At 39.3% G+C, this 27,970-nt stretch overlaps 1 protein-coding gene across 5 annotated transcripts in view; it reads left to right on the forward strand.

Annotated features, from left to right (window-relative positions):
• TENM1 (teneurin transmembrane protein 1) overlaps positions 1–27,970 on the forward strand; it is a 947,931-nt gene that overhangs the window by 264,874 nt on the left and 655,087 nt on the right. For 3 of the 5 annotated variants that reach the window (XM_089678299.1, XM_089678298.1, XM_089678302.1), the window contains one exon: positions 26,254–26,295. The exons of the other annotated variants lie outside the window; for them this stretch is intronic. In XM_089678299.1, coding sequence (XP_089534425.1) covers positions 26,254–26,295 — 42 coding nt within the window. The remainder of the gene's footprint in view (positions 1–26,253; positions 26,296–27,970) is intronic. 5 annotated transcript variants of the gene reach the window in all.

Raw genomic sequence — 27,970 nt, forward strand, 5'->3', positions numbered from 1 at the left:
GCCTGGGCAGGAAGGAGGTATAAGTGCCCAGTAGGCAAGTGGTTAAGGTGTCCTTTTATCATGCAGCGGTAAATGACCACTGCTCAGTTCTCGGGCATTCTCAGAGAAGACAGTTCTCCTCTGAATGCCTTTTTATGAAGTGGTATAGATTAGTTCTCTGAATGAAGAGAGAAGCGATCTACAAATGCTTTCAACACTGGAAAATGGCTGCTTTTACTATAATCTCGCAAGATTACAGTAAGAGATCAGTCAAACACCATTTACTAAGCAGCGGTAAATTATTTCTGCTTCGTTTGCGGTTCCTCCGATTCTCCAGCTCTGAGCTGGAGAATCTGGAGGGAGAACACAGATCACCAGTGAAGGGCTGACATCGCTCCTTCATACACTGGCCATCTGTGTGCTGAAATGATCAGAGGAGAACATGTTCTCCTCTGATCATCTGTTTCCTAAACCACTAATGATCGGAGATCAGCAACAATCCTCAGGATCGCCGCTGATCTCTGTTTCATAAAAGGACACCTGAATTGTTACCTGGTCTGTACAGTGCTGGCAAATCTCATTATTAATGGTACCCTAGATTTGCACTCTATTTGCTCTAACAAAGGGTTAATTATCTTAAGGATTTAATGGTACATTGTATGTTAATGCACTTAAAAAACTATCCCTCAGTTTGTCCCCTAATTGCACATCAGAAGCTATTCTAAGCAAAAGAAGTGGCCTGGTTGGTCCTAGAAACAAACAGAATTGGAACTGCAAAAGTGGAAATGCACTTTAAAGCCCAGATTTAGCTTAGTTTATTTAATTAAAAATTACTTATTTTACCTCCTGTGGTAATGCTTTTGGTGTATTCCTCACCTTCTCCACACTACCCTCTACATTCTTCTGCAATCCTGGCTGCCCCCCAATTTTTTTCTGGGTTGTATGGTGTCTAATATCATTACACCACTTGTGATCCCAGGCTATCTATGAAACACTCTCAGGGTTAGCATCATCATGCAGCCCAACCTCACACTGGAATACGGCATAGAATTTTAATTGTATGCCACACAATGAGTACTATGACTTCTTGCTGTTAGACAACTGGAATTATGGTATGCAATTTTTCATTTATTACAATTAAGATATGGTGGGGGGAGCGCAGGGGGATTCTGACGTCAAGCTTCAAAGTAACCCTGTCAAGTGAAAGTAAGATTCCATATACTTACATTTTGTGTGTCTGCTTTTTAGAACTCCAGCTACTACAGGTGTCCAACCCTTTTGGGTGTGTTAAATATTTGTGTCTGCACTGTATTTCTTTTCACTAATGCTAACATGTATGAACACATGAGCCACCAGGGTAAAGCTGGGAATACACATTCAGTTATTTTCATTCAACCATGTGTGATGTAGGGATTTGTCTCACTATGCTATTATGTTCTGACAGGGGGAATCTCCCTCCGCCAAAATACACTGATTGAATGCTGGTTTTCCAGTAAGACCATTCGACAAAAGCCGGTCGTTAGAGCCACTTCTACTGAACAGACAGTGGTACACGTGTACTGAAAGTCTGTCGGTTCCTGCTGAACTAGACAAATTTTGGTACATGTGTAATGGGCTTAAACTGTTACTAAACCCACAACAGTAAAATCAATCTGTATATGCAGTAATGTATATGCAGTAAAGTATGCTTGTTATACTCACTGTGGAACATAAAGGGTTAATCCTCCGCATTGTGTAAAAATGCTGTTTGATCTTGTCTTCTCTGATTTTCTCCTTCTTCTTCTGTCCCCAATCCATCTGCTGATACCACATAGCTCTAGGAGTCACTCTGCACTTACTCAGTTTAATGTGTATGGCTAGCGAGTTTTATTTTTCTTTGGGAGGGTGCATGTGATCAGCACAGGGCCAATCAGCACTGTCCTGGAAGAGGGGCAGGGGTTATACAGCCTCATAAGGCAATCAGAGCAGAATGAAAACTCCTCCTACAAGCTTTAACCAGTGCTCTGTTGGACACTGATAGAAGTCACAAGACTACTCTAACTGCTGATGAGAAAAGGTATTTAGCAGTTTATATTTGCTAAAATAATCGCATTTCCATGTTGTGTGTACTGTGGGAGACCAGATATAGTGAATGCAGGGTCCTGGGTTTAGTAACACTTTAAACATAGGGTATTTTCTTTTACAGGCTGCACTTATTTTGAAAGAACAAATATCACATAAACAAGAAAATGCTTATCATCAGTTTGTCAACAACAAAGGGATTCTTCCAAAGTGCAAAGACGTGTCTCAGACATCTGTGATGGAGTCAGCCATTTTATGACTTTACAAATACTAACTGACATATACATAGTAGGTGGCTCACTAGTGAAGGAAGTGAAAATTTAATTAGAGGGTTTAGAAATGGGTAATGTACTGCATAAAAGATTGCAGATACTAAAGCTGGTTATACACATGTCATTACAGCAGAGTTCCTAAACTCCTTTCCTAGGCTGAATAATTCACTATGCTGTGTACATCAACTAAATAGCGTGAATGAATTTACCTATATTTGTAAGTTACTCAGTTATTCTTGTCAAGCAAATGCAGCCTGTATAGTCCATCCCATTTGGTGTGGACTGTATCCTTGCTGGGCAGAAATCCTCTTAAACACATGTGAGTCTGGCTTAATGTTTTACCCAAGATGCTCAAGCTATAGATGACTAAAGGCGAGCATAGTTGGACGCCTTTGATGAATGTCTGTCACTGCTCCCTCCATATTATTAACCCCCACCACTATAATCTTTTGGTACAACAGGAGTAATAGGGGGTTAGAAGATGAAGATTGCAAGGAATCCAGGAGCAAGCAGCACAAGAGACAAATCAGATAATTTGTTTTCTAAATTTAGGCTTCAAGTTGTGTGTTGCACCATAGTAAAATGATGTAAATTGCAGTAATACAAGGTGTTGATCCAGACTGAATTCTTACTGACTGTTCACCTTTACCCAGAACATGCTCAGGTTAGACCTGATGCAAGACTGTTTAGAACAAGTCTCAGATGCCCATTAGTGTTGCCAAATTATCACTGTAATCACTGACATTGCAGTTGGCATTTTTCCACAATTTTCAAATCTGCCTTTGGAGTGACTCCAGCTGAGCTCTAGATCCAGGCTTTCTGAGACTTGTGCTAAACAGTAAACAAACAAGATGTACCTGTGCTCAAATCCCAATAGCTAGTACATGCATTTATCCATCAGGTTCTAAAGGGTATAACCACATATTAACACTAGAAATTCTGAAGGACCCTACTTTGACACAGCTGGCCAGCTTAAACATGTATTGCAATATGTGTGAACCAAATATTCCTATTTATTTCAGAGTCTGCTTAAGAGGGTATATAGTAGCGTGAGAGGGACCTTCAGCATTTCTTATGCTAAACAGTCTAGCAACAAGTCCTAATTTAGCACTTTCTGGGTGAAGGTGGGAGGGCTATCAGAATCTGATTTAGATCACCAACTTTAGATATTGTAGGCTACATCAATTCAGCTTCAGAGCTAATACAGTCTCCTATACAGTCTCCTATGCTGCACTCTCCTATGGAGGTCTCACCTGGACCCACTCACCCAGGCCTAACGGTCGTAAAGGTGGTGGGGTTGGTCTGCTCCTGTCACCGCAGAGCACCTTCCGAGTCCTCCCAAACCCCCCCTCCCTATCCTTCTCCTCCTTCGAGGCCCACTGCCTCCGACTATTCTCCCCAACCCCCCTGAAGATTGCTGTGATATACCGGCCTCCTGGATCCATACCACGCTTCCTGGATGACTTCTCCTCCTGGCTACCCTTCTTCCTCTCCTCTGAGCTACCCACCATCATTCTTGGGGATTTCAACATCCCTGTCAACCTCGACAACCCGGACACAGCCCGTCTCCTCCACCTAACCTCCTCCTTTGCACTTGCACAGTGCATACAATCCACCACCCACTCCGACGGAAATATCCTGGACCTTGTCTTCTCCAACCGCTGCGCTCCCCACAACCTCACTAACACCCCCTTCCCTCTCTCTGACCACAACCTGATCACCTTCTCTATCTCCTCGTCCTCCAACGCCTACCCCTCCAAATGTCACACTACTACCAGCCGTAACCTCCGCAACCTTAACCCTGCCTCCCTCCACTCTGCAGCTGATCAACTCCACGACCGCATCCTCCCCCTGTCCTGCCCCGACTTGGCTTTGACCGCCTACAACAATGCGCTCTCAACAGCCCTTGACTCACTAGCGCCTTTAACCACACGCAACATCAGACCCCGACCGCTCCAGCCCTGGCAGACTGATCACACCAAAACCCTCAAACGACACAGTCGTGCCCTGGAGCGACTGTGGCGCAAAACCAAATCCCAACAAGCCTTCACCCGCTACAAATCTGCCTTCCGCACCTACACCTTCTCCCTCCATGCTGCCAAACAGGCCTACTTCTTGACCCTCATCAAGGCCCTCTCCTCCAATCCTCGCCGACTCTTCTCTGCCTTCAACTCTCTACTCTCTCCACCCCCACCTCCACCCAGCACCTCACTCACTGCCCTTGAGATTGCCAATCACTTCAAAAACAAAATTGACACAATTCGCAAGGACATTGCCGCAACTCGCACGCCCTCTCAACCCGTCCCCTCTCACACAGCTACCCCCTTATCCCCCCTCCCCCTCGACATAACCCGCAGGGACTTCGTCGCTGCTCAAACTCTCTCCAACCCCCTTCACCCTCACTCAGCTACCCCCTCATCACCCCTCTCCCACGGCCCCACCACTGCTCTGACCTCCTCTTCCACCCCACCCTACATTCCTCATACTGAAGCTCCCCCAACACTCCACACCTTTGACCTTACTACCATCGAGGAAGTCTCCAAGATCCTCTCTGATGCCCGCCTCACCACCTGCCCCCTCGACCCTATCCCCTCACAACTCCTACGACCTTCCTCCTCCTCCATCCTACGCTCCCTCACCCACATCTTCAATCTCTCCCTCTCCTCAGGCACTTTCCCCTCCCCTCTGAAACATGCACACATCACCCCCATACTTAAAAAGCCCTCCCTGGACCCCAATGACCCGAACAACCTCAGACCCATCTCCCTGCTCCCATTTACATCTAAACTCCTCGAGCGCCTAGTCTACACCCGCCTATGCTCTCACCTCAACGACAACAACCTCCTCGATCCCCTACAGTCCGGCTTCCGTCCCCTACACTCCACCGAAACTGCCTTACTCAAACTCTCCAACGACCTGCTAACCGCCAAAGCTAATGGCCACTATTCAGTGCTCCTACTCCTTGACCTCTCTGCGGCCTTCGACACAGTCGACCACCCCCTTCTCCTCAAAAAACTACACTCCCTCGGCCTCAGAGATTATGTTCTCTCCTGGCTCTCATCCTACCTGTCACAACGCTCCTTCAGCGTTACCTATAATGCTACCACCTCCCCCTCACTCCCCCTCTCTGTTGGGGTCCCTCAAGGCTCTGTCCTCGGGCCCCTTCTCTTCTCCATCTATACCTCCTCCCTTGGCCAACTCATACACTCTCACGGTTTCAACTACCACCTCTATGCCGACGACACACAAATCTATCTCTCAACCCCCCACCTCACCCCCTTGGTCTCAGCCCGAATCACACACCTACTGAGCGACATATCAGACTGGATGTCGCTCCACTTCCTTAAACTGAATCTCTCCAAAACCGAGTTTCTTGTCTTCCCCCCAGCCCGGACACCACCCCCCATTGATTTCTCCATCACATCCAACAACGCTACCATCAAACCCGCCCTGCAGGCCAGAGTACTGGGTGTCATTCTGGACTCCAACCTATCCTTCCAGCCCCAAGTCCAATCTTTAACAAACTCGTGCAGACTCCACCTCCGCAACATCGCCAAAATCCGCACGTTCCTAACCCCAGAAACCACTAAACATCTCATCCACTCCCTCATCATATCACGACTCGACTACTGCAACTCCCTCCTCACTGGCCTGCCTTGCCGCTGGCTATCCCCTCTTCAGTCCATCCTGAACACGGCTGCCAGACTCATTCACCTTTCCAACCGCACTGTCTCCGCCACCCCCCTCTGCCAATCCCTCCACTGGCTTCCGATTGCGCAACGGATCAAATTCAAAATCCTAACACTGACGTACAAAGCCGTCCACCATACAGCCCGAACTACATCACTGACCTAATATCCAAGTACCATCCAGCACGCACACTCCGCTCCTCACAAGACCTCCTTCTCTCTAGTTCCCTGGTCTCCTCCTCCCATGCCCGCCTCCAGGACTTCTCCAGGGTGTCACCCATCCTCTGGAACTCCCTGCCCCAACCCATCAGATTATCACCTACTCTCCTCTCCTTTAGGCGCACCCTGAAAACCCATCTCTTCAGGGAAGCCTACCCCACCCCCTGCTAACTTGCCGACCTCCTCCACTCTTCCTACCACTCCATCCCCCACAGCTATCTCCTCCTGTGCCACCACCCCCTCCCTCCTAGATTGTAAGCTCGAAAGAGCAGGGCCCTTGATCCCCTCATGTTTTGCATTGTATTGGTATTGTTCTGTCACATGTTCTGTCTCCCTTTTGTAATGTACAGCGCTGAGCGAACTATTGGCGCTTTATAAATACTGTATAATAATAATAATAATAATAATACAGAAATGATTGATCCAAAGACACTTGGAAATTGCAAATATTCCTAAATTTCAGCTCTGTACTCGCTTAATAAGAATAAAAGTAAATGCACAACTCTTGATACACATATTTTATTATATCTATATATACACAGTATATTAACTATAACTAATGGAAAGCAATCATCTCCTTCCACCATTACAGTACTACAAAATATGTTCCTAGTAATTTATGACAAACTTAACAGTACTGCAACATGTAATATTTTATTTCCAGTCATATTAATAACTGTAGTAAATACACAGTACAAGCTCTATGACTTATGGATCAATTATTACAATTATGAATATAAACATAACTGTGTTTATGACAATTCAAGTATAAGTTCATAGGTTGTGCAAATTTGCCTTGTTCATTATCTTGAAAATGGTGATGTGATGCTAGTTAATAAAAAGTGCAAATGATATGTTTCATTCTAGGTGTAATATTTAATTTGCTAGCTGGAATACTGAGACAAGGTGTTAATTAATCTCATATATATTAAGAAGATTAAATCATGAAGCCTGCCTTTTCATTTAAAGAATCATTCTTACCAGTTTAAGTAGATACCAGAGGTTAAATTGGCCACTGTTTACTTTCTTCCTTTTTAAACTTCAAAGGGGTAGTTGTGCACAAGTAACCAGCACTGTCCACATACTCTGGCCATTATAATAGGGCCTTATTCTTCTTGTTAACCTTCACTGATTTCACATTATGAAAAATTACAGAAACATTCAAATGCTAGCAGCAAGAGAAATTACACCTAAAGTGGTTGCAAACCTCTGACATGAAATAGGAACAAAGCATATCCCTCTATAGTGAGTGTTTGTCTTAATCCATAGACAAGTGTCATTATTCTCTGCTGCCCCATTCCTCCACTATCTGCATGAGTCACTTCTGACACGTTTTCCTGACACCAGGAGAAAAAAAAAAGGGAGTGACCTCCATAAGATTGAGAGCCACAACTGTTTCTGTGTTCTGTGTGAAGGGAGGTGTGTGCTACCCATCCCCTGCTTTTCAGAGCTGAGAGATCCTGTGTAAATTCTGTACTTTAAAATGGATGTAGGGGAGAGCCAGCTGTAGATAAACATATACAACTTATGTAGGAGAATTTGTTTAATCTATGTGTATTACCTGAGGCTAGTCACTTCACTGGATATATATAAGGGTTTACAACCACTTTAATGGTGAAAAGGTTTGAACCTAAAGAAGGGTCTTGCCCAAAAGATATAGGAACTTGACGATTCAGCATTAGCACATAACTAATGTAAATAAGGGTGCAGCACTAAAGTCTAAGCAAATGCATGAATATATATAAAATCCACTAAATCAATATAAAACATCATAAATAAAAATCATAAATGAATAAATAAAGAACAGTTCATATAGTGACTCTTGTGCTCCTGTGATAAATAACACCGGTGTCCGTGTGGTGATGTAGTAGATAATGCTCACTCACCGGATGCACATATAAAATGCGCCTTTTAATCAAAATATCAGATGTCATCCATATTGGGTCAGGAACAGGGTTGTCTTCCTTCTAAGGAACTGGGTAGTCTTCCCTCTAAAGGGTGGTGGGTCATCAGACAGGATCAGTGTGGGTTAATAAGGATGATCCTCGTCCATCAGGGTTCCCCTTAAGGGATGAGGCTGGTATTGCTCCCTTGGTGGTGTTCCCTTTAATAAGTGCAGGGATCCGTCCTGAGGTAATAGGATCTGGGAAATGGAACACTCCTCCAGGGGGTTAGAACAAAGGAATGTCCTTAGTGTAGTAAGTTTAAGTAATTTTAATGAGGCATAACAGAGCCAAAACAGTTAAAAAGGATGCATCCAAATAAGTAATAAAATTGAGGCTGATGTTCCCTTTGCAGGGGATTGACCGTATGGAAATCAAAGATGGCCGCCGGAGCTCCGTGTTGCTCTGCTTAAGCACTTCTTCAGAGGGGGATCACCAATCCAATGTATACATTTTAGATAATCTACCACTTTATAGGGAAATGCTATTCAACAAGTTAATGCTAATAGAAATCAGGAGTTATGCTCAGAGTATTTTATATATCTCAACTCAGGCCCCTAGTTCTGAGGTTCTGATGTCAAGAAATAATAATAATCACTACATTAACCCACTATACTGCTAGACCTCTACCCTAATGAAACAGAAAGTTAAACACATAGCAAATCATACATAAAATAAAATAAATAATCCTGTTCAGTATAGCACTCCTACTTAACTCCTTCTAATACTAAACCATGTGTATAAAAAACATTAGTAAGTAATGCATTCATAAACAGCTTATTCAAAATCAAATCTCACCATATATATGTGTCAAAAAACTTTCAACAAATATTCACAACATTAAAATGGATCTTTATTCTCACCTATTTTAAATCCTTATGCTGCTAGCATTAGTAAATAGATAGATCATATTTACACATTTTAAACTTTTTTTTTTGCATTGCTTCAGTTACTTCCTGATTTCCAGGCCTAGGCAAATGATGTCATACATCACAGGAGCCTTTTGGAGGGGAGGAAGGGCTTTCCCAGCTAAGCACACGCTCCTGCATGCATGCCTGAGCTATGGGTAGACAGATTCCAGGAAGTGAATGCTACATTAATCATCTTCATTTATTCAGCATGGCCACAGTCATAAATGCTAGAGGTGCTTTTCAAAGTAATTTATCAGCAAAATAAAGCATGGAGACATGGATGGATGTGTGAGTTTGCTTTGAATAGCAAAATAAAACTAAATAGCGTTTTTGGTTTGTGCTGCTCATGTGTGGTGTAGTTCCATGTATAACTCATAAACATTCATCAAATATTAATCCCTTTAAAGAAAACTTCTGTGTTCTCCATTTAAAAATTGCACAACATAAATTAATTAAATTAACACTTTTGTTATCTCAAGACCTTTCATGTGCACCTGCCTTAATCCTACAATACAAAAATCTGCCACCATCTGTGCTCACCCATCACACAAATTGTGTGCTCACCTTGCATGTTAGACCTCTTATCTCTAAGTAGGGCTCTCAGTGCATTCCCTTCTAAGGGATTAATAAATCACATACGATCCTCAGCCAGCAGTGTAAGCAATAAAAATTATTTAATATTAAAACATTACTATATTATAAATCATATGCTATTGCAGGCTAAAAATACATGTTTTCCTCCTCTCAGGTCTGGCTCTAACACATGCATGACAATAAAAAGAAGGGGGCGCATCGACCTAGTGCATAACCAACAACACGGTTTATTAAAACATGTAAAATTTAGGTATTCTACTCACAAACACATGTGACAAAAAGGAATATATCGGGATGCAGATGAGACCACCTCAAGGTCCACAATACCAAGCTAGTGGTATGGGAAGTCTGCAGGGCTTCCAAAGGCTTGCGCATTTCTAGGGATGGACCCTCTTCCTCAGAGCCAAAGTGAGTAAATACACAAAGGTCCTTTGTGAATTTACTTACTTTGGTTTGGAGGAAGTGGGTCCGTCCCTCGAAACGCGCAAGCCTTTGCACACCAAGCAGACTTCTCATACCACTGGCTTGGTACCGTGGACCTTGAGGCGGTCTCGCATGCATCCCATTATATGCCTGTTTTTCACATGTGTTTGTGAGTAGAATACTTAAAATATATTTTATATGTTTTAATTAACAGTGTCTTTGGTAATGCACTAGGTCATCCTCCCCCCCTTCTTTTGTTTGTCATTTTCAGTTGAGTGAGAACACTTAGTCATAGTCATGAGAGGGCAGCAAGACCTTTTGTCACCATACCTATTGGCTAGACTGATGGACTACACTCTATAACATCACACCTGAGCGCAGGGGTTTGCACTGTTGTTTTCTCTAACACATGCATTACAGTGAACCATCTTTTGTTGGTCACCAGCAATCTAAGATTTTATTTTTACTCCTGCCTTAGTTAGAGGCTGACTGGGGAGTGACTGATGTTTGAAAGACAGGTGGGAAGGATGTGTAAGGAAATTGACTGAGCCTCCATGCACACTATAGGCTACAAAGTGCCAGAAAAGCACTGGATGAAAACACTCATAATAGAGTTTTTGTGCTGGCTTTTAGGAATAATTAGTAGCCAATAGCAGCATTTATAAGCATTCAGCTTTGTTTTCTGAAAATGCTCCCAAAAACTACAACAAATTTTTTTTTCTGCTCCTAAACTTTAAAGCTTAAAAAATGCTTCTAGCATAAAATAATGTGCATGGACATGTAGGATAACATTAGCTTCTAGGAGCAAAAAAAATGCTCATAGTAGCTTTTAGGAGCTTAAAAAATAATAGTGTGCATGGAGCTAAAAAAGAGGGTTTTTTTGCTTCTGGAAGCTGAAGCTTCAAAAACGCTTCTGGACTAAAATAGTGTTTGTAGACACATTGGATAACACTATATGAATCTATGGGCAGATGAAAAAAATGCTCAAAAGCTGCTGCTAGGAGCATTTTTTTAAGCTAGTGTGCATGGAACCAGAATGAATGAGATTTTAAAGAGCAGAGAGACAAATACTGTATGTGGAAGGATAACTGACCAGTGACTGAGGTTTCAGGAGGAGTGAGGAAGACTGACTGAAGTTTGGTGAAGAAGTATTTAGGAGACTAATGATCAGTAACTGAGGCTTGAGGAGAAAAAAATAAATAGCAATGGTTTACTGAGGAGGATTGAGAGGACCTGTGAGGATGAATGTTGACTAGGTGAAAGATGCATACATGTAGTGTACAGATAACAAAGAGTGAGAAGTAGTAGTGAAGAGGATGTGTGATTAGCACAAGAATTAAGTGAGAAAGGTTGGAAGTAGGAATTAAGGAGTTGTGTCAGAAGGAAAACTGACAGTAGCTGCGGTTTGGAGTAAGATTGAGGAATTCAGTTGTCAAATTGTAGTGATTTGAAGGAATGTAGAGAATGTGTGAAAAGGACTGCTGATAAGTAATTAATAATCAGTGAAGAAATCAAGGACATTTGCAACAGAATGAAGGACATCTGACCAGCAATAAAGATATAAAAAAAGGGATTTCAAAGTCTGAGAAAATGGAAGGACTTTTCATTATAACAAAGGGTTAGGAGAATGATTAAAGAGGATCACCAAGACAATCTGAAAAGTGAAGGGCATGGCTAAAGTAAACCGGAGTCCCACCCAAAACTGGAAGCTCTGCTTATCCTCCTCTGCTACCACATTTGGCACCTCTTGTGGGGAGCGGGTCCTGGTTTTGACATGTACACACTCCCACTTCTAGCTCAGTTTGCCGTGGAATTTCCTCCCCCTATCGTTCCCCCTGCAACTCTTTGGGACATTTCACAGCCTATTCATAAAGCTCAGCATGATTCACGCATGCACAGGAGGAAACCAGCTGTGAAGCCCCAAGGCTTCCCAGCTAGTTTCCCTTAGTCAAGATGGTGGCACCAGCACATGACAGCCAATTGAAGAATCAGCTTGGGGTGAGGATACCGCTGAATCCCTGGGCAGGTAAGTGCCATAATATTAAAACTGAGCAACCACAGTATTTGTAGCTGCTGACTTTTAATTTTTGGGAGGGGGTCAGAACTTCTCTTTAAGGTTGTCTATATAGTTATCCTGCTACCTGTGAATTTACACAGTATAGGGCAATCATGTTATTTTTAATAATGGATTTCCAGAAAGAAAGTATTCAGATAGATTGCTCTGCTCACAAAATGTGCACCACAACTGACAGCAGCAGATCATTTTGGCTTGCATTTGAAACACAACTAACCTAACCCAATGTCTAAAGCTTGGAGATCGACAGCCTCCCAAGCTGAGGATGGGAACTACCAGTGGTACATATATTACACTTGAGGAATCACTGCACTAGCTAACTAATGATGTTAGAATGTATATTTTAAAGAATTATATATGGAAAAAATGAATTGTGATGTTGTTCAATGCTTCATGTATACTTCAGATATTCCCTTGCATGGAAAGTTCATTTTGAAAATGTTTGTTTTGCATGTTATGCATTCATTAGATTGTAAGGTCACAGAATAAATCCAATATGGACTTGAAAAGAAATTACCTGCCTTTCAAAGTTGAGCTATTTAGGATCTGTTCATCTGCAAGTTTTCTTTTCACTCACATGTCTCTCTCTCTCAAAATCAATATGAAATAATGCGTACAGGTGCATGTATGTTATTCGTACTGTTGTTTTTCTTTAGACTTCAGTGCGTTTCTCATTACTTTGCCCAGCAGCGATTCTAGTCTTTCCATTTCATTTTAGTATACAGTATATTCAGGTTTGATTAGTTCTTCTTAGAGCCTTGCTCCTGTGGCTTATACTTTCATTCAGATGCTCTGCTGCACAATATACATGGCTCTGGCTATTTCAGTGCTTCCTAGACTAGAAGATAATCCCCATGTAGATATCGATTTATATTTCTCTTATTGTTTTCATTATTTACTTCCCCTTGATATATTCATACTTTGTACAGTCATGCCCTTAAAGCTTAGCCAATTTTCCATCATTATTTGTCACAAGGTGATTGATTATATTCAGGGCCCTGAACTTTTCAGGTTTCTTTGAAATGTAATTTAGCAGAATCATGGACCGAGTCCACATAATATTCATCAGTAGTAGCATCTATGTAAATAGTAAAGGTCCTGCCATTACAGATGCCGGTGTTTGGGGTCCTCTACAGAAAGATGTGGCCCCACAATCCCCTCCATCCTGCCATTTGCAGGGTGGGCTAAATATCACAATAATGTACCCAATAGTGGCCGCTTTGGGCCATTCAAACCTCTCCTGAAGACGGAGGGGAATGAATATTTTCTAGAGAGTGTGGTAGCATATACATAAATGAAGTGCAGAAGCCCTCAGGCTAAACTTGATGGAATTAAAATATACATTGAAATGTTTTGTCTGGGGGATAGGAAATACTTACAAAATAGGATGAGGTCCACAGGAGCAAGGAATATAGTAAGTCTGATCCCAGAAGCTGCTCCTTTTCTCTGATGGATTGTTCGTAGCTCTCTGTCATCCTCAATGCAGGATTGCTGTGCCTGCCCACATCCCAGGAGTGTCAGAGAATAGAGGAAAGTGCCAGCTGCCAGGAGAGTATATAATAATGTAAATATTGTAGTTATTCCTATCCCTCTAGATAGAACAAGTATCTAAAGCTTGCACTCTAGAGGGGGCTCCACTATCCAGGCACAGTATCTTTGTGTTCAGTCCGGAGTTTAACTTTAAACAGTAGAAGTTTATGCATATTATATATTTTCCAGCAAAACATTTCAGTAAAACTGCAAAACAATGGAATACCTCAAATGATTTAGGGGTTTATTTACAAAATCAAAAGCAAAGAAAATAGGACCTATTATAAGATTATTGTAGCATTTAAAAGAGACTTGGCTGGTCGTTATGATCAAATGGATCCCATTTGCTTCAGTTTTTTTTTCACTCTAGGTTTTGTAACCTAAACACTATTAATAGTTTGACTATATACATTGGATTTATGTTCATAGGCATATACAGTACCATAAAACATTAAGGATTCTTTAGCAGTTTTCAAGCATGACCCTGACAAGATACACTGTAGTACAATGAGCAGCAATGCGTGGTATTGATCAAATGCACCACTGATTTTCTGATATGTACTATTTTTGCATTCTTCAGTCTCAATGAACAAAGAAATTTTGTGACGATAAACCCTCGTTGGTGATGAAAATATGTTTCCAGATCTATGACCCACAATAACCAGACATTTCATACAAATTGTCTCAATGTTAGGATTGCTTCTCACCTTTGTTCTAGCACAAGTAGTTGAAGATGTTTTTAATAGGCTGCCATGAATCTCTAAGCATCGGGATTTGACAAGAGCAAGTGTGGATTTCTTGCTTGAGATGATTCAGTATCTATTCTTTTTTCCTTCAAGGTCAGGGGATATCACATTTTATTTTATGCATTTTTAAAAGAATGTAATTGCATTTGTTCACTCCAAAATCCTTGGGTCGAAGATGAATGTATGCGTAAGAAATCCTAAGGCCTTTGGATGGATAGGAGGTATTTTTTTAGCTGACGAAAGATGGAGAGTCAATCAAAGCTGTGTTGCAAAGCCTTTGAAAAAGAAAACCGAGTTAAAGATAACAAAAAAAAATCTCAGTTCAGTAAGATTATTTGATTAATTTTTAATACTTCATAGAAGCAATGTATGCAGCAGATGATGGTATTTGATAAATCCACATCTTTGAATTCCTTCCTTGACTTTAATCTCAGAGGTTAATTTATGATTTGTCTGTTCATCTAACAGAACCTGAGGGATTACACAGACCATCAGGTCACCTTCGCTGATGTATCTATATGATTTTATGAAAGCTGGAATGAAGTCAATGTAAAACAAAAATAACATTACTTAAACTACAATTGAGTTATCACTGGACCACAAACTTATTTCTGCAAAGTAGATGTAGATTAAGGCTTGCTTTCGAGCACAACAAATCATTTCTCCTTGAGTTTACGTCTCAAAATTAAAATGCCTTTCCATGTCTCCTTCACTTCGACTCCAAATGTGTAGATGGGAAATAAATCTATAAAAACTTTAAAAAAAAGAATTCTTCTGCCATGCTAAACTAAAGTCACTAACACTCTTTCAAATGTTAAGCTGCATTAAGAAAAAAAAGTGCAGTAATAAGAATATTTAGAAACATGTAAATGCTATAAATCATTTATTTATTAAGACATAATGTTTTTGCTTCCACATAAAAGATAATTACAATGCATCTGGAAATTATAAAATATATTAAATACGTCACTTGATCTATTATAAAGTGTTCTGTTTTAGAAATCTGTACATTAGATATAATAATAACATTGAAAAAAGCGAACATCAAAATGAGAATTATAATGAATAATAAATTCTCTATTACAACATAAAAAGTATGTAAGACAATGGCCTTTTTTAGCCTTGGAGGTATATGTATAATTTACATTATATATTGTACCATCATATCTATTATAAAACAATCTGTATAGTGGCTTCATATGTATTTTTGTGCCCCTATAAATGTCTAATACATAATGCATATAGTGATGAAAGTGGTGCATCTCTAATACTGTCCACAGTTTCTGCTTTATATAAAAACTCAGAAGCTAGATATGAACAGAAAACTGGGCCGTCTAGTCACACAATGAGCCACAGATGGTTAGTCAGATGGGATATATTAAAAATTAGGAAAGAGTACTGACAGAAAATATCAGGGGACTTGGTCATCAAAGTAAGAAATGTTACAATAACATTAGAGATTCAGATGATTGGAGACTCTCATCATTTGAAATCCTCCTCTCACCCGTTATGTGGCTGAATAGGAGCAGAGTGGCTAGTTCTGTTCAAAAGAGACATTTTCAAGTAACTACTACTATCTTTTGGGAAAAGCTTGCTGTGACGTACTGATCAAAAGAGACTTTTATTGCCTTTGCCTTTATTATTTTACAGGTTTGTGGCATTAATGAATAGCCTTCCATTTTACTCAGCCAAGTTAGAACATAAGTTTATTTTTCTTGCTGTCATAGACAAACTGGTATACCTGAATATTGTTTTTATTTCACATAACACTGAGATAGTTAATAGTAAGGACAAATCACATAGACAAATGTGTTTCAAAGAATAGATTGATGTCTTTAAATTTAGCTTTTCTGTTGTCTCTTCACGTACCATATGCTCAATACATATGGAGTTATCCCTACAACTTAAAGTGTACTTGAATTAATTGACTGTATTAATAAATACTTTTTTTTTTGTTCTTTTATGAATTTTCTGTCATATATATTTTCTGAAGACAGGCATGTTAGGTTCAGACAGAAGTGTGCTAATCAGTTGATCTTGTGGCAAACCTGTCACTTGTATAATGTTATCTGAATAACAGAAGAACAGAAAGGCAGGTACCAAGATGTGACTGCGTATAACTCATTTAACCCCGCAGGACCCTGTGATCTTGCAGATGAGAAGCACCCCATATGCTACTGAAGTCTTTAGCTCCAAAGGCCACAACCTCTTTTGTGTCTCCCACCAAAAAGAAGACACAAATTGTTGGGTGTTGCAGAGGTGTTGTTTTTGCAAAGCAGAGCACCCTTGGTTTGGTATTGTATTCTAGGTTAATGGTTGCTTGAACTTTACTTTACTTTTTTTTCAATGCAAGTTAGCTTATTGGAACTAAAAAAAAGTGTGTCTGTTCCAGAATGGGAAAGTTTTTGCCTAAAAACGAAATAATGTTCCTATAAAAGTGTCACCTTAAATGGCAATTGGAGCTCTGTATATTATTATACAGCACAGTGGCTAAATGGTTAGCACTTCCACCTAGCAGTACTAGGGTCACTGGTTCAAATCCAAACCACAGCACCACCTGCCTGGAGTTTGCATGTTCTCCCTGTGACTGCATGGGTTTCCTCTAGGTACTCCAGTTTCCTCCCACACTCCAAAGACATGCTGGTAGGTTAATTGGCTCCTGTCTAAATTGGCCCTAATATGTGTAGGTATGAATGTGAGTTAGGGACTTTAGATTGTATGCCCCTTGAGGGTTAGGGACTGATGTGAATGTACAATATATATATAAAGCACTGCATAAATTGACGGTGCTATAGAAGTACCATTAATAATATTAATGTAACATGATTACTGTAATCATTGTAAGCTTTTTTTTATGTTTAATAGTACTATTTGTTGCAATAGAGGTCAAATGGCCTGTGTTAGCACCATGCAAGACCAATTGGTGTGGAGAAAAGGTCTGACTTTCGAGTGTGCTGCTGACACAGGGTATTTTAATCCTTGTTGCAGCAAATAATACTATTAAAATATAAAAATAAGCCCACAACTACTGTTAATGCAGCTTGATTGGATTGCTGTAATAATCAAATAAGACAAGTTGAAAGAGACAGTTGGATGTTCAAGAAAACAAAACCAAATTGACAAATGCACCTTGGAGAGGTTGGGGGAGAGGGAAGCTAACAGTGGTGAAAGGAATTGATGTGTGTGAGGTAAAAAATGTTCTTGCATTGGTGGTGTTATTGGAAAGAAACATGCTCCTGCATTAGTGGTGTTGCGATAAAATGCTACTGCATTGGTGTCAGTGGTAGGAAAAAATGCTGCTGCATCCGTGTCAGTGAAGTACACTAGAAAGTGTAAATTGAGGCTGAATTAGGGCTACAGAGCATAACAAGGACTGGATTCAAACCAACAGGATGTGCTCAGTGGGATTGGAACTAGGAAAACTGATGGGGTTGCATGGAGAGGCTGTGTACATTGGGGCTATGATGTGAGGAAGGTGCAATGGGTGGTGTGGTATGCAGGAAGGGTTGGGACAAGAAAAGTTTGTAAAGAGAGGCTGGAAGTAAGAAAATGTGGTGATATTGGTGGTGTTTGATCACCTATGCATTTTTTATTTTTGCGCTATAAACAAAAAAATACAGGCAATTAAAAAAAAAGTTATTTTACTTTTTGCTATTAAACATGTCCAAATAAAAATTTAAAAAAATCTTATTTCATCATAAATTTAGGCCAAAATGTATTCTGCTATATGCCTATGCTAAAAAAAATCCCAATACATGTAAATTTATTGGTTTACTAGAAAGTTATAGTCTCTACAAATGGTGGTGTGTATATATACACTGGAATTTTTTTTTTTTTCATACTAGTAATGACGGAAATCAGTGACTTATAGTGGGACTGCGGGACTGCTGCGGGCATTCTGACACTGGGTGTGAACTGACTAACTGCCACTGGCATCCCCAGTGAAACTAATACAGTGATCAGTGTTAATAAAAAGCACAAGACACACATTTGCGCCTATCCCCGGTAGGGGGGGTCACAAATTTATTTAGTGATTGTTTGTTGTTCACAGGCAATTAGCCTGTATTCCTCTTCTTTTTTCACGTTTACCAAAATGTGTGGTTTCACGGATTCACTTTGCTTTACATCCCCCATTGGGATCACTGTTATTTTCTTTATACACTAGTTGATCTTGGGCATGTAGGATATACATGCGTTTGTGTCACTCTATTTCATTTATACACTGGTACTGTTTTATATGGTTCTATATTCATTATCACGGCATGGATTGCATGTATGCATATATACATTTTTATTTATTTTTTTCATTTATTTTCTCTGCATGGCTAAGTCTAGCCCAGTAAAGGGAGGTGTTGTTGTTGTTTTTTTCTTTTCTGTCTTTTTTTGGGGTCTTATTGGTTGTAGTTTCACATATGCTGTTTATTTAGTCACATAGATACTCAGGTATTGTTTTCATAGGGGGGTTTATTGTCCACTATTTATATTCACATTGTGACTTATTATTATAGAGTGCATTTACTAGTGCAGCACCACATTATTACACTTTGAATTGACCAGTTTGGTATGTGGTAAGGTGTTAGCAGCTTTATTCACAGGTCCACCTAAGCGCAGGAGGATTTTATAGTTATCTGTGTCCAGCCCATCACTAGCTAAAGGTTGTAGGAGGAGTTTTATTTCTGCTCTAGGAGGATGGAAATCCCCTGACCTCTGTCTGGACAGTGCTGATTGGCCCTGTACTGATCACATGCACTCTCCCAAGAAAAAAAAAACCTCTCTAGCAATACATGCCAAACTGAGCATGTGCATGCCTATGGTTCAGTCTGGAGCTAAGTGGTGATCACTTGAAAAAGGGGAGGAACAGAGAAGAAAATATACAGCCATTTTACACAGTGCAGAGAATTAACCCCCTAGTTTCCACAGTGAGTATAATAAGCATGCTTTACTGCATATACAGACTGATTTTACTGTTGTGGGTTTAGTAACACTTTAAGATAAAGCTGTGCCATCAGGACAGAGACACCCCTTAAACACAAATGACTTCTCTGCACATTGATGAAGTTATCCCAGTGAAGTACATGGCTGGCATATTTTCTACATAATTGCCCCTCCCTCTGTAATGCTGTCAGACTCCAAACCACACCCTTCTAAGGGCATTCATGCTGTATCCATTGAGCTGCCTTGAACTGCATAGATCAACACAGACTCAATGCAAGAGCATATATTGTTTTCTATTTGCCTTGTTCAGATCATAACACTGCAGTGAGGTGCACTGCACAAAAATATAACTGTCTGCATTTTTACACAGTGCAATGCATAGCACCACATGTCACTGCACCTCAATGAATTAGCAGCAATGCAATGTTCCCTCTTCTCATCAAAGAGACTTAAGCCCCGTGCCCACAATGAGAATATTGGATGAATGATCATCGTGTTTTTTTTTTGCATGCTAGTTTCATATTGAAAGTGAAGAGGTTACTAAAGTTAATAAAATTCTTGTACGACAGAAAGAAAATTTGGAAGTGATTAATGTGTTTGGATTGTATTTTCAAACAAAAACTGTACTGATTAAATTAAAATTGCACGATATGGTATCGTACGAAAAAAATTTTGTGCTTGTCCCTTCAAATAATTTTGGATGAAACCTGTGTACTAACGATCAGATTATCGTATGATCGCTTTGAAAGTGATATTTTTAATACGATTTCCTGATCATGTGTACTAGGCTTGAGCCACTGAGACTTCTTTCTTTTAGTCATTGCCCATGGCTAATTTATTCGCCATAGGTCACTGAACTGGCTACAATAGTGCCACTGGGAACCAATATCTGTTGTCAGTCTTGTGCTGTCTTTCCACATTACTTGTAAAGAATAAGACAGTGGGGTTGATTTACTAAGGAAGTAGAGAATGTTCACTTTATAAAATGTATTTTCACACTGTAAAATGAATGTTTACTTATCCTAGTAAATGAGGTGAAATTGTGTTCGTTGCAGTCATCCTAATATATGCAATTATATACAATATTTTTTTATTTCTTTTGCACATGACTGGGTATTCAAATAAATACAGCATCAACTTATTTACTAAGCAAAGTGAACATACACTTTGTAAAATGAACAGCTTCATCAACCCGAATATCCTGAACCGTGTACCTATTTTAAGCACATTATTGTTCTTTGTGAACCACATATTACCAATGTTTCACCTTTTAAACAGCATGTTATTTATATAAACTGAACCTGCAAAGTTAAAAAAGGTATATATATATATATATATATATATATATAAAAAGTATGCAGAATATGAATGATTACATCCAAAGGTAAAAAATAAGTACATAAAAAACCCCAAATTAATGTGTAGGTCAAATCGATGTCAATCAATGAGTTTGTGTTGCCCTAATATATTTTTTAGGTCTTCCCTGCAGTTTTTATTCAGATTTTTTAAAAATATACAGTGATTTGTTTTTATCTACAGATATATTTCTTTGGAGCTTGTATGTAGTTATTTATATTCTATACACTGTATTTATATCCCTATGTTATATATATATATATATATATATATATATATATATATATATTTATTTTTTTTGCTTTTACTCCTGAAGAAGGGGGAGATTTTCTGACTCCCAAAACATGTTGACTGCTTGAATCAATTTCACAATTAAGTGCTTTTCGATTTTTGGAAAACGATTTTGGCATTCTTATTGTACTGTTTGCGCAAGGAATCTCAGCGCTGTGTGACACCCATTCTTAAGTAAGACTTTCTATTTGTGAAGAGCTGTTGTGCTAGGTGAAAGTTGAACTCATCTACTGAGAACTTGTATCCAGCTTCTCTTTTTCATCTCTTTTTTTCACCAAGTGGATAAGGAAGCACTAACCTGCTCAATTTACTTAAAGCAGGGTTCCAGTCATTATTTATAAAATAAAAGTCAGCAGCTACAAAAACTGTAGCTGCTGACTTTTAAAAAATAGACAGTTACCTGTCCCTTGATCCTGCGGTTTCCTCACATGGGCTGGGTTCGCCATCCGCCCTGTCTCCTCGGTGCTGGCATCTTCAGTGTGGGCACCCAGCTGTGACATCTTGCGGCTTTACAGCCGGGTGCCTACTGTGCATGCGCTACGCTTTGTGAATGGTCCCGTAGTCTTCTGGGACCTGTCACATGTCCAAGAAGACTATGGGGAGGGGGGGGGACCTAGGCAATCGCAGCAGAAGAGTTAGCGGGTACCTGTCCAATTCGGGTACCCCCTGCTCTGCTCCTTAATGATGCCATCATTAACGGGGAGCAGGAGACAAAGCCTTAAAGTGGAACTTCCCCTTTTGGATGGAGCTCCGCTTTAAAAATAACCTTTCAGAAAATGGAGATGGTAGCTAATACTTGGTTTTGAAGGTGAAAACGTTTTTAGTCTTGTCAGTTTGGAGCAGGGTCAAGAGGGAGTGAATTGTAGAGGGCAGGCACTTCTCCTACAGCCCCACTTATTTATCAGCTGAACAGAGAGATAGAATAGGGTTTGTCAGTGTGTACGAGAGGGGACCTGTGTGCAGCCTGGATCTCAATAAAAGACTTGCTTGAATGAAACCTATCTATTTGGTGACCCTACCTTTCTTTTGAATTTTGACTATGTGCTATAGCTAAGCACACTTGTGCTTCTGTGTTAAAACTGTGTACTACCCTGATAAGAAGCCGTACCTATTTTATATGAGGTGAAGCTGAAGACCAAGCTAGTTCAAAGAATTTAAAGCTCAACTCCAGCCTTACTGTTTCTGTCCACATTTGTAGCAATTCCTCTCCTGTGTTGAAACTGATTACGGTCAATTACCTACATCTCCACAATATAACCCTTAGAAGCTACAACAGGTATTGTGGTGAGCCTTCCTTCATTTCCTGTCTGTATGACATCCATCATTCCTCAGTCTCCTCTTCTCTTGATTTGTACTGTTGTTGGTCCTCCTCTTATGGCAATTAGCTTTTTCTGCCTTAAATCATTCTTTTGCTTTGCATTATATGAATGAACACATTCCCAGCATCCTTTTAGATGTGCATGTTCAAGTAACCATTCATTAGACTGCACAGCTAAAGTCTGAAGCATCCAGTGACATGCATGGTCAAGTAACCAATTAGCAGATTGCACAGCTAAAGTCTGAAGGATACAGTGACATGCATGCTTAAGTAACCAATCAGCGGACTGCAAAGCTAAAGTCTGAAACACTCAGTAGCCATAAAATGCATGTCCAAAGAGATACTGGGATGTGTTCTTTCATATAATGTTTTTAAAATAAAAAGTACTGTCATGTTAACAGGAGTCTGCCAGACACTCCCACCAAAGAGCTGTAGACAGCTTCAGTGATAACATCACTGCATTTTAAAAAGTTTTTCTTGAAAGAAAAATTATTTAACTTAAAAAATGTTATTGGATGTTGATGTTGAAGTGGATGCATGCACTACACCTAGGACATTTTTTTCATTTACTTTTATGACTACAATTGTTATCAATATAAGGCAGATGTCAATAGTTTTTTTATAAAGGGTGGCCTTTCTTTGAAGACCATTCTAAGGGATTTGAAATAAATGATGCAATTAAAATAATACATCACACCAATTGTGAACTACTTATGTAACAATAAATGAACAATATCTGTGGACTTGTTCATATTAATATTACAAGTATTAGTATTTCAGCTGCAAAAACAATTGTAATTTTGTCTCTTAATGCCACAGCTATAAGTATTTAAGCTGCTAAAACAATGTAAATGCCAAGATTTCATTACTACAAGAATATGCTTCCAACAAAAAAATCTTAGTTTTGCTCAAATACACCAATTTTCTTTCTTCATTTCATGACACTAATCATTTTGGTTGACTGGTGTTTCTCTGTGTGATTGATCTTTGGTATTTTTCTGCCTCACATGGGATGATGCAATCAGTCTGCTATTGTTATAGCTGAACCTGAAAGTTTGGCTTGTGGTGAGCCTGACCTTTTGCTGCTAGCACAGAATTATAACAGCATAATTATATGATCTCAGAGCCAGCGATCCTTACCCTGTAGCCTTTAATGTTTTACATTTAGCTCCTAGTAGTTGAAGTAAGAAAAGTACAGCATTTTCTATCATACTGTTTTATGGCATAGCTAGCAAAAGTGTTCCCATTTGTGCACCTCAGAGATCAAGGGGTGTAACAAACTTTGTGATGCATGTGACATGAAATATCATTATAAAATCCATTGTGAAGGAAACACCACTGTTTGTAACTGGGAGCAGTGGGTGTAACATTAATAAGAGAGCTTATAACCATGTACAGTACATTGTCCTCAGCTTACCTGGATTGAAAACCTAGTTCGTTCTCAGGAACAATCAGTGCAACCAAAGTGAATGCTTTTACTATTTATGACATTCTATGCTTCTCTCCAGCTCTATGTCATTCACTTTAAGCCAGTGGCCATTTTGTTGGTATTTTGTTTATATTTGTTACAGCAGTATGAGCTCTATGGTTGGACACGGAAAATGGTAACTGTGTGTCTAAGACCTTATGATTGCTTAGTAACAGGAACTCTGCTTGAGATGCTTTGTTAAAGGGAGACACAAATTCCCCAATGAAATCTATGCCTTGTCAATCCCTAAAACAACTACAGCTACAGATTCTTCAACAGTCTGTCTGCTTTATGTACTAATGGAGTTAGGGGTATGCATACAGGAGTGTTCTACTTTGTTTCCATGTAACCTTCCCCTGGACTGAATGGGACTTGGCTGATCTTGATGTGGTTTTTGATTTATACCCAGCTTATGTATATAATGTAGAATGGTATTGGCTCCAGCACAAAATGCAGGTAAGTAGGACAGATCTTGTCTGACACTGAAACTACTGTACATCCTTGACTTCTGCATTGGTTTCACACAGAAAATACTGCTATGCAAAGTTAACAAAGTGTATATTAATGAGTTGAACTTTGAAGCTTGACCATGTAATGTGACCAAGGTCAGGATGCCTAAATGCAGTGGAATAGGACAAATGAATGTTTAATTACTTGATTATGCTCTTACATGATTATCCTGGTTCTAAACCGTCACAGTCCTCCTTACCTCCAAGAGATGCAATTAATTATGGACCATGCATGTGGCATTTCAGGTGTTAGTCCTATTTTCTAAACCTTGAAATGTGGTGGACTGTGTAATAAAAAGACATTAAAACGTTAATTACCATCTTTTTTTACATTGATTTTTAATGGCTATTAGTGCTACAGAAGTATCTGCATTGTGGTATTTACCTATTATAAAGCAAAGTCAAACAAACTGGTCTTATATGCATAGGAAGAGATTATTTCTTTTACACAAATGTTTTATCAGACCTCTGCTTCTATACTTTCTGGGGAAACAGTGCAGGGATTTATAATAGTATCACATATACATTCCTGCACTATTCCCAATGACTGCAGAAGCAGAAAAAGCACTAAGGTTAGGCAGTATTTTTTAGTTACAAAACAAGGTCTAGAAGGATACTTTCTGGTGTGATGTGCTAGTGCATGCGTGTGATGAGCACACCATCTCAAGTATTCAGTTGTACTAAACAAAGTGCAAGTCCAGCATGGTACATATACAGTAATAATGCCACAACATTAATACATCAAGGCAATAACACATAGGGGGCAATTTACTAAATTGTGTATGATTATTGTTAAACTGGACCTTGCACTAAAACAGCAAAGTCAATTTATTTACTGTGAACCCCATTGTTAAGACACTGCATTATACTGGAAAAAGTGGACTTCTGCCCATGGTGCTCTAGGTATATTTTCTTCCTTCTGGTGAATTCTCAGAGAATGTTGAATAGCTGAAAGCTGAGAAGGCAAACCTACTTTGTGATGCAGCCTCAAGACATTTGGGCTATTTAGCATTCCAGGGGATCTCATCATCAGGATATATTTACAGTTGTGCTGAAAACTTGGAATCCCCTGGCAGAAATCGTGAAAATTTGGCATTGATATTAAAAATATGAGTGACCATGCCAGAGAAACTGTCTTTTATTTAAGGATAATGATCATATGAAGCATTTATTATCACATAGTTGTTTGGTTCCATTGTAAATCAAAACAATAACAGAAATCACCCAACTGGACCTGATCAAAAGTTTACATACCCTGGAATGTTTGGCCTTCGTCTTTTGACAGGTCTTTTTTGCTGCCCATGGCTCAGTATCTAGCCTGCTCTGTGCATCCATATACATTGACTATGTACACACAGACACTAATTGCAATTTAAAAAGCCACAGATGTGGGAAACTAACCTTCAATTGCCATTTTAACTCGTGTGTATCACCTTGTGTGTCTGTATCAAGGCCAAACATTCCAGGGTATGTAAACGTTTGATCATGGCCATTTGGGTGATTTCTGGTATCATTATGATTTAAAAAGAAGCTAAACAATTATGTGATAATAAATGGCTTCATATGATCACTAAAATTAAATATAAAAAGACAGTTTTTTGGCATGATAAGTCATATTTTCAATAACATTGCCAACATTTCACAATTTATGCCAGGGTATGCAAACTTTTGAGCACAAGTGTATTTTAAATGCACAGACAGGTTGGAAAAAAACTAAATGTAAATAATTTATTTAAAAAAATGGTAATTCTCCTTGTAGTACATTACCCCCTAATGTGCAGATTTGTCTGTGTGCTTTATGTGTTTTTGTCAGCCATCTGACATTTTAGTTTTCATGTACAGACATATGCTTGTGTTTGTTTTATTTTGCTTCTTTTTTATTTTAACCCAACTGGACAGCAGAGGAATAAATGGCATCTATTAATTATCTTACAGACTGGACTAGACTATTAGACTGTGGAACCTGTACACCAAAAAGTAAGCTCCGCTTTCCAATAAATTTTTTTATCTTCGTTTCTAACATGCTTTGAATAACAGTCTAGTACATGCGTAATTTCCTCGCCACTAAACTGGCATAGTGTATGTCTTGATCATTCCATTCCATGCCATTCCGTTGCTTGACTTAATCTTGTGTACAGTAAGGAGGATGATTTACTGAAAGCTTAAGTTTTACTCACCTCATTGTACATTAAACAGCAAACAGAATTAAATCAATATATTAAAAGTAAGAAACAAAAATCTGTTAATCTGGATTGGTGGCTAAGCAGAAGATTTGTTGAGCTGATGTAAAACTTACTTTAGCAAATCATTCATTATGTGTTTAAAGGGAGAGCAATTGTTAATAAAATATGTTGCTTAGATTATATGTTAATAGACCTCAAACTTATTAACACATTTGAAATTAACATTTTTGTTGATATTAAAGAGTCTTAAATGACTATTGGTGACAACCTATTTGCAGGCTACAAAAAAAAAAACTAGAGATGGTCAGTCTGCCCAGGTTCAATTTGCAAAGGGTTTGTTAAATTATATTTCAAGTTTGCAAAACTTTAATGTAGCAGTGAAGCTTAAAGACGTTTATAAGGGAGAATCTTGATAGTAAATTCTGGTTATTTTCTAGGGCAATAGGTAGGATATTATCAAAAAAGAGCATTTGTAGCTGAGCACTGACATGGGAAACATTTAACAAAGTAAAATGCTATCCATGTTTTTTTTAGCTTATGCTAGGTTAAAATATGGATTAAGATTTAGTGTTTCGGAGTTATTTTATTGGGGAGTTAAATTCTATTTTATTCTATTTTGCAAGGGATTTTTTTTTTATTTTGGGGTGTGCACTGTAAATTTGTTGATGACACAGGCAAAGGGCAAAGTGGTAAATAAGTAGTGTGCACCGTTGCCTTCCGGCAGTATTGATATATCTCTTATGTTCTACTGCTCCCTTCCATCCTGAGATATCTTATGCCAGTTTATACGCAGAAGTTCTCCCTAATGCCAGTCCTAGCTTGTGATAACTCATACCAGTTGCTCAATTATCTACCAATCATTCTGCTCCCACTTGTAGCCTGAGTCTCCAGTTGCTACACACAGAGAACTGGATTCAGACCCATACTCCAGAACTACTTCATTACCACTATGTCCTTCAAAGTAGTATCTTTAAATGCCAAAGGTCTCGATCACTCGGCTAAACGCTTCTCTCCATGGAAAGAAGCATCCCGGATTCAGACAGACATTATTTGTGTTCAAGAAACTCACTTCTAGGCAACTACTACTCCTAAATGCTCACATCGAGACTACCCACACGTCTTCCTGGCCAGTGCCCCAGAAAAGAAGAGGGGTGTGATGGTGGCAGTTAAGAACTCTGTTTGTTTCCAATTCAGAGACGTAATTTTAAATTCTGACGGTCATTATATTGTCCTCTCTTGTGAAATTAATGCAAAACCATATACCCTTGCATCTATATATTCACACCAGTTAAGATTTATAAAGAAACTGTTTCATGCAGAGTGTTAGTAGATGCTAACCAGAGAGACTACACCTTCTTTTCATCTAGACACAAATCTTACTCCCACATTGATCTCTTCACGGTGGACCAGTGGCTACTTCAACAAGTGTCAACCTCTGACATCTCAGACATAACTTGGTCAGACCATGC

The sequence above is a fragment of the Staurois parvus genome, unplaced genomic scaffold (genome assembly GCF_062004578.1).
Source record: "Staurois parvus isolate SC_StPar_1 unplaced genomic scaffold, SC_StPar_1.0 ptg000202l, whole genome shotgun sequence".
NCBI classification, from domain to species: Eukaryota; Metazoa; Chordata; class Amphibia; order Anura; family Ranidae; genus Staurois; species Staurois parvus.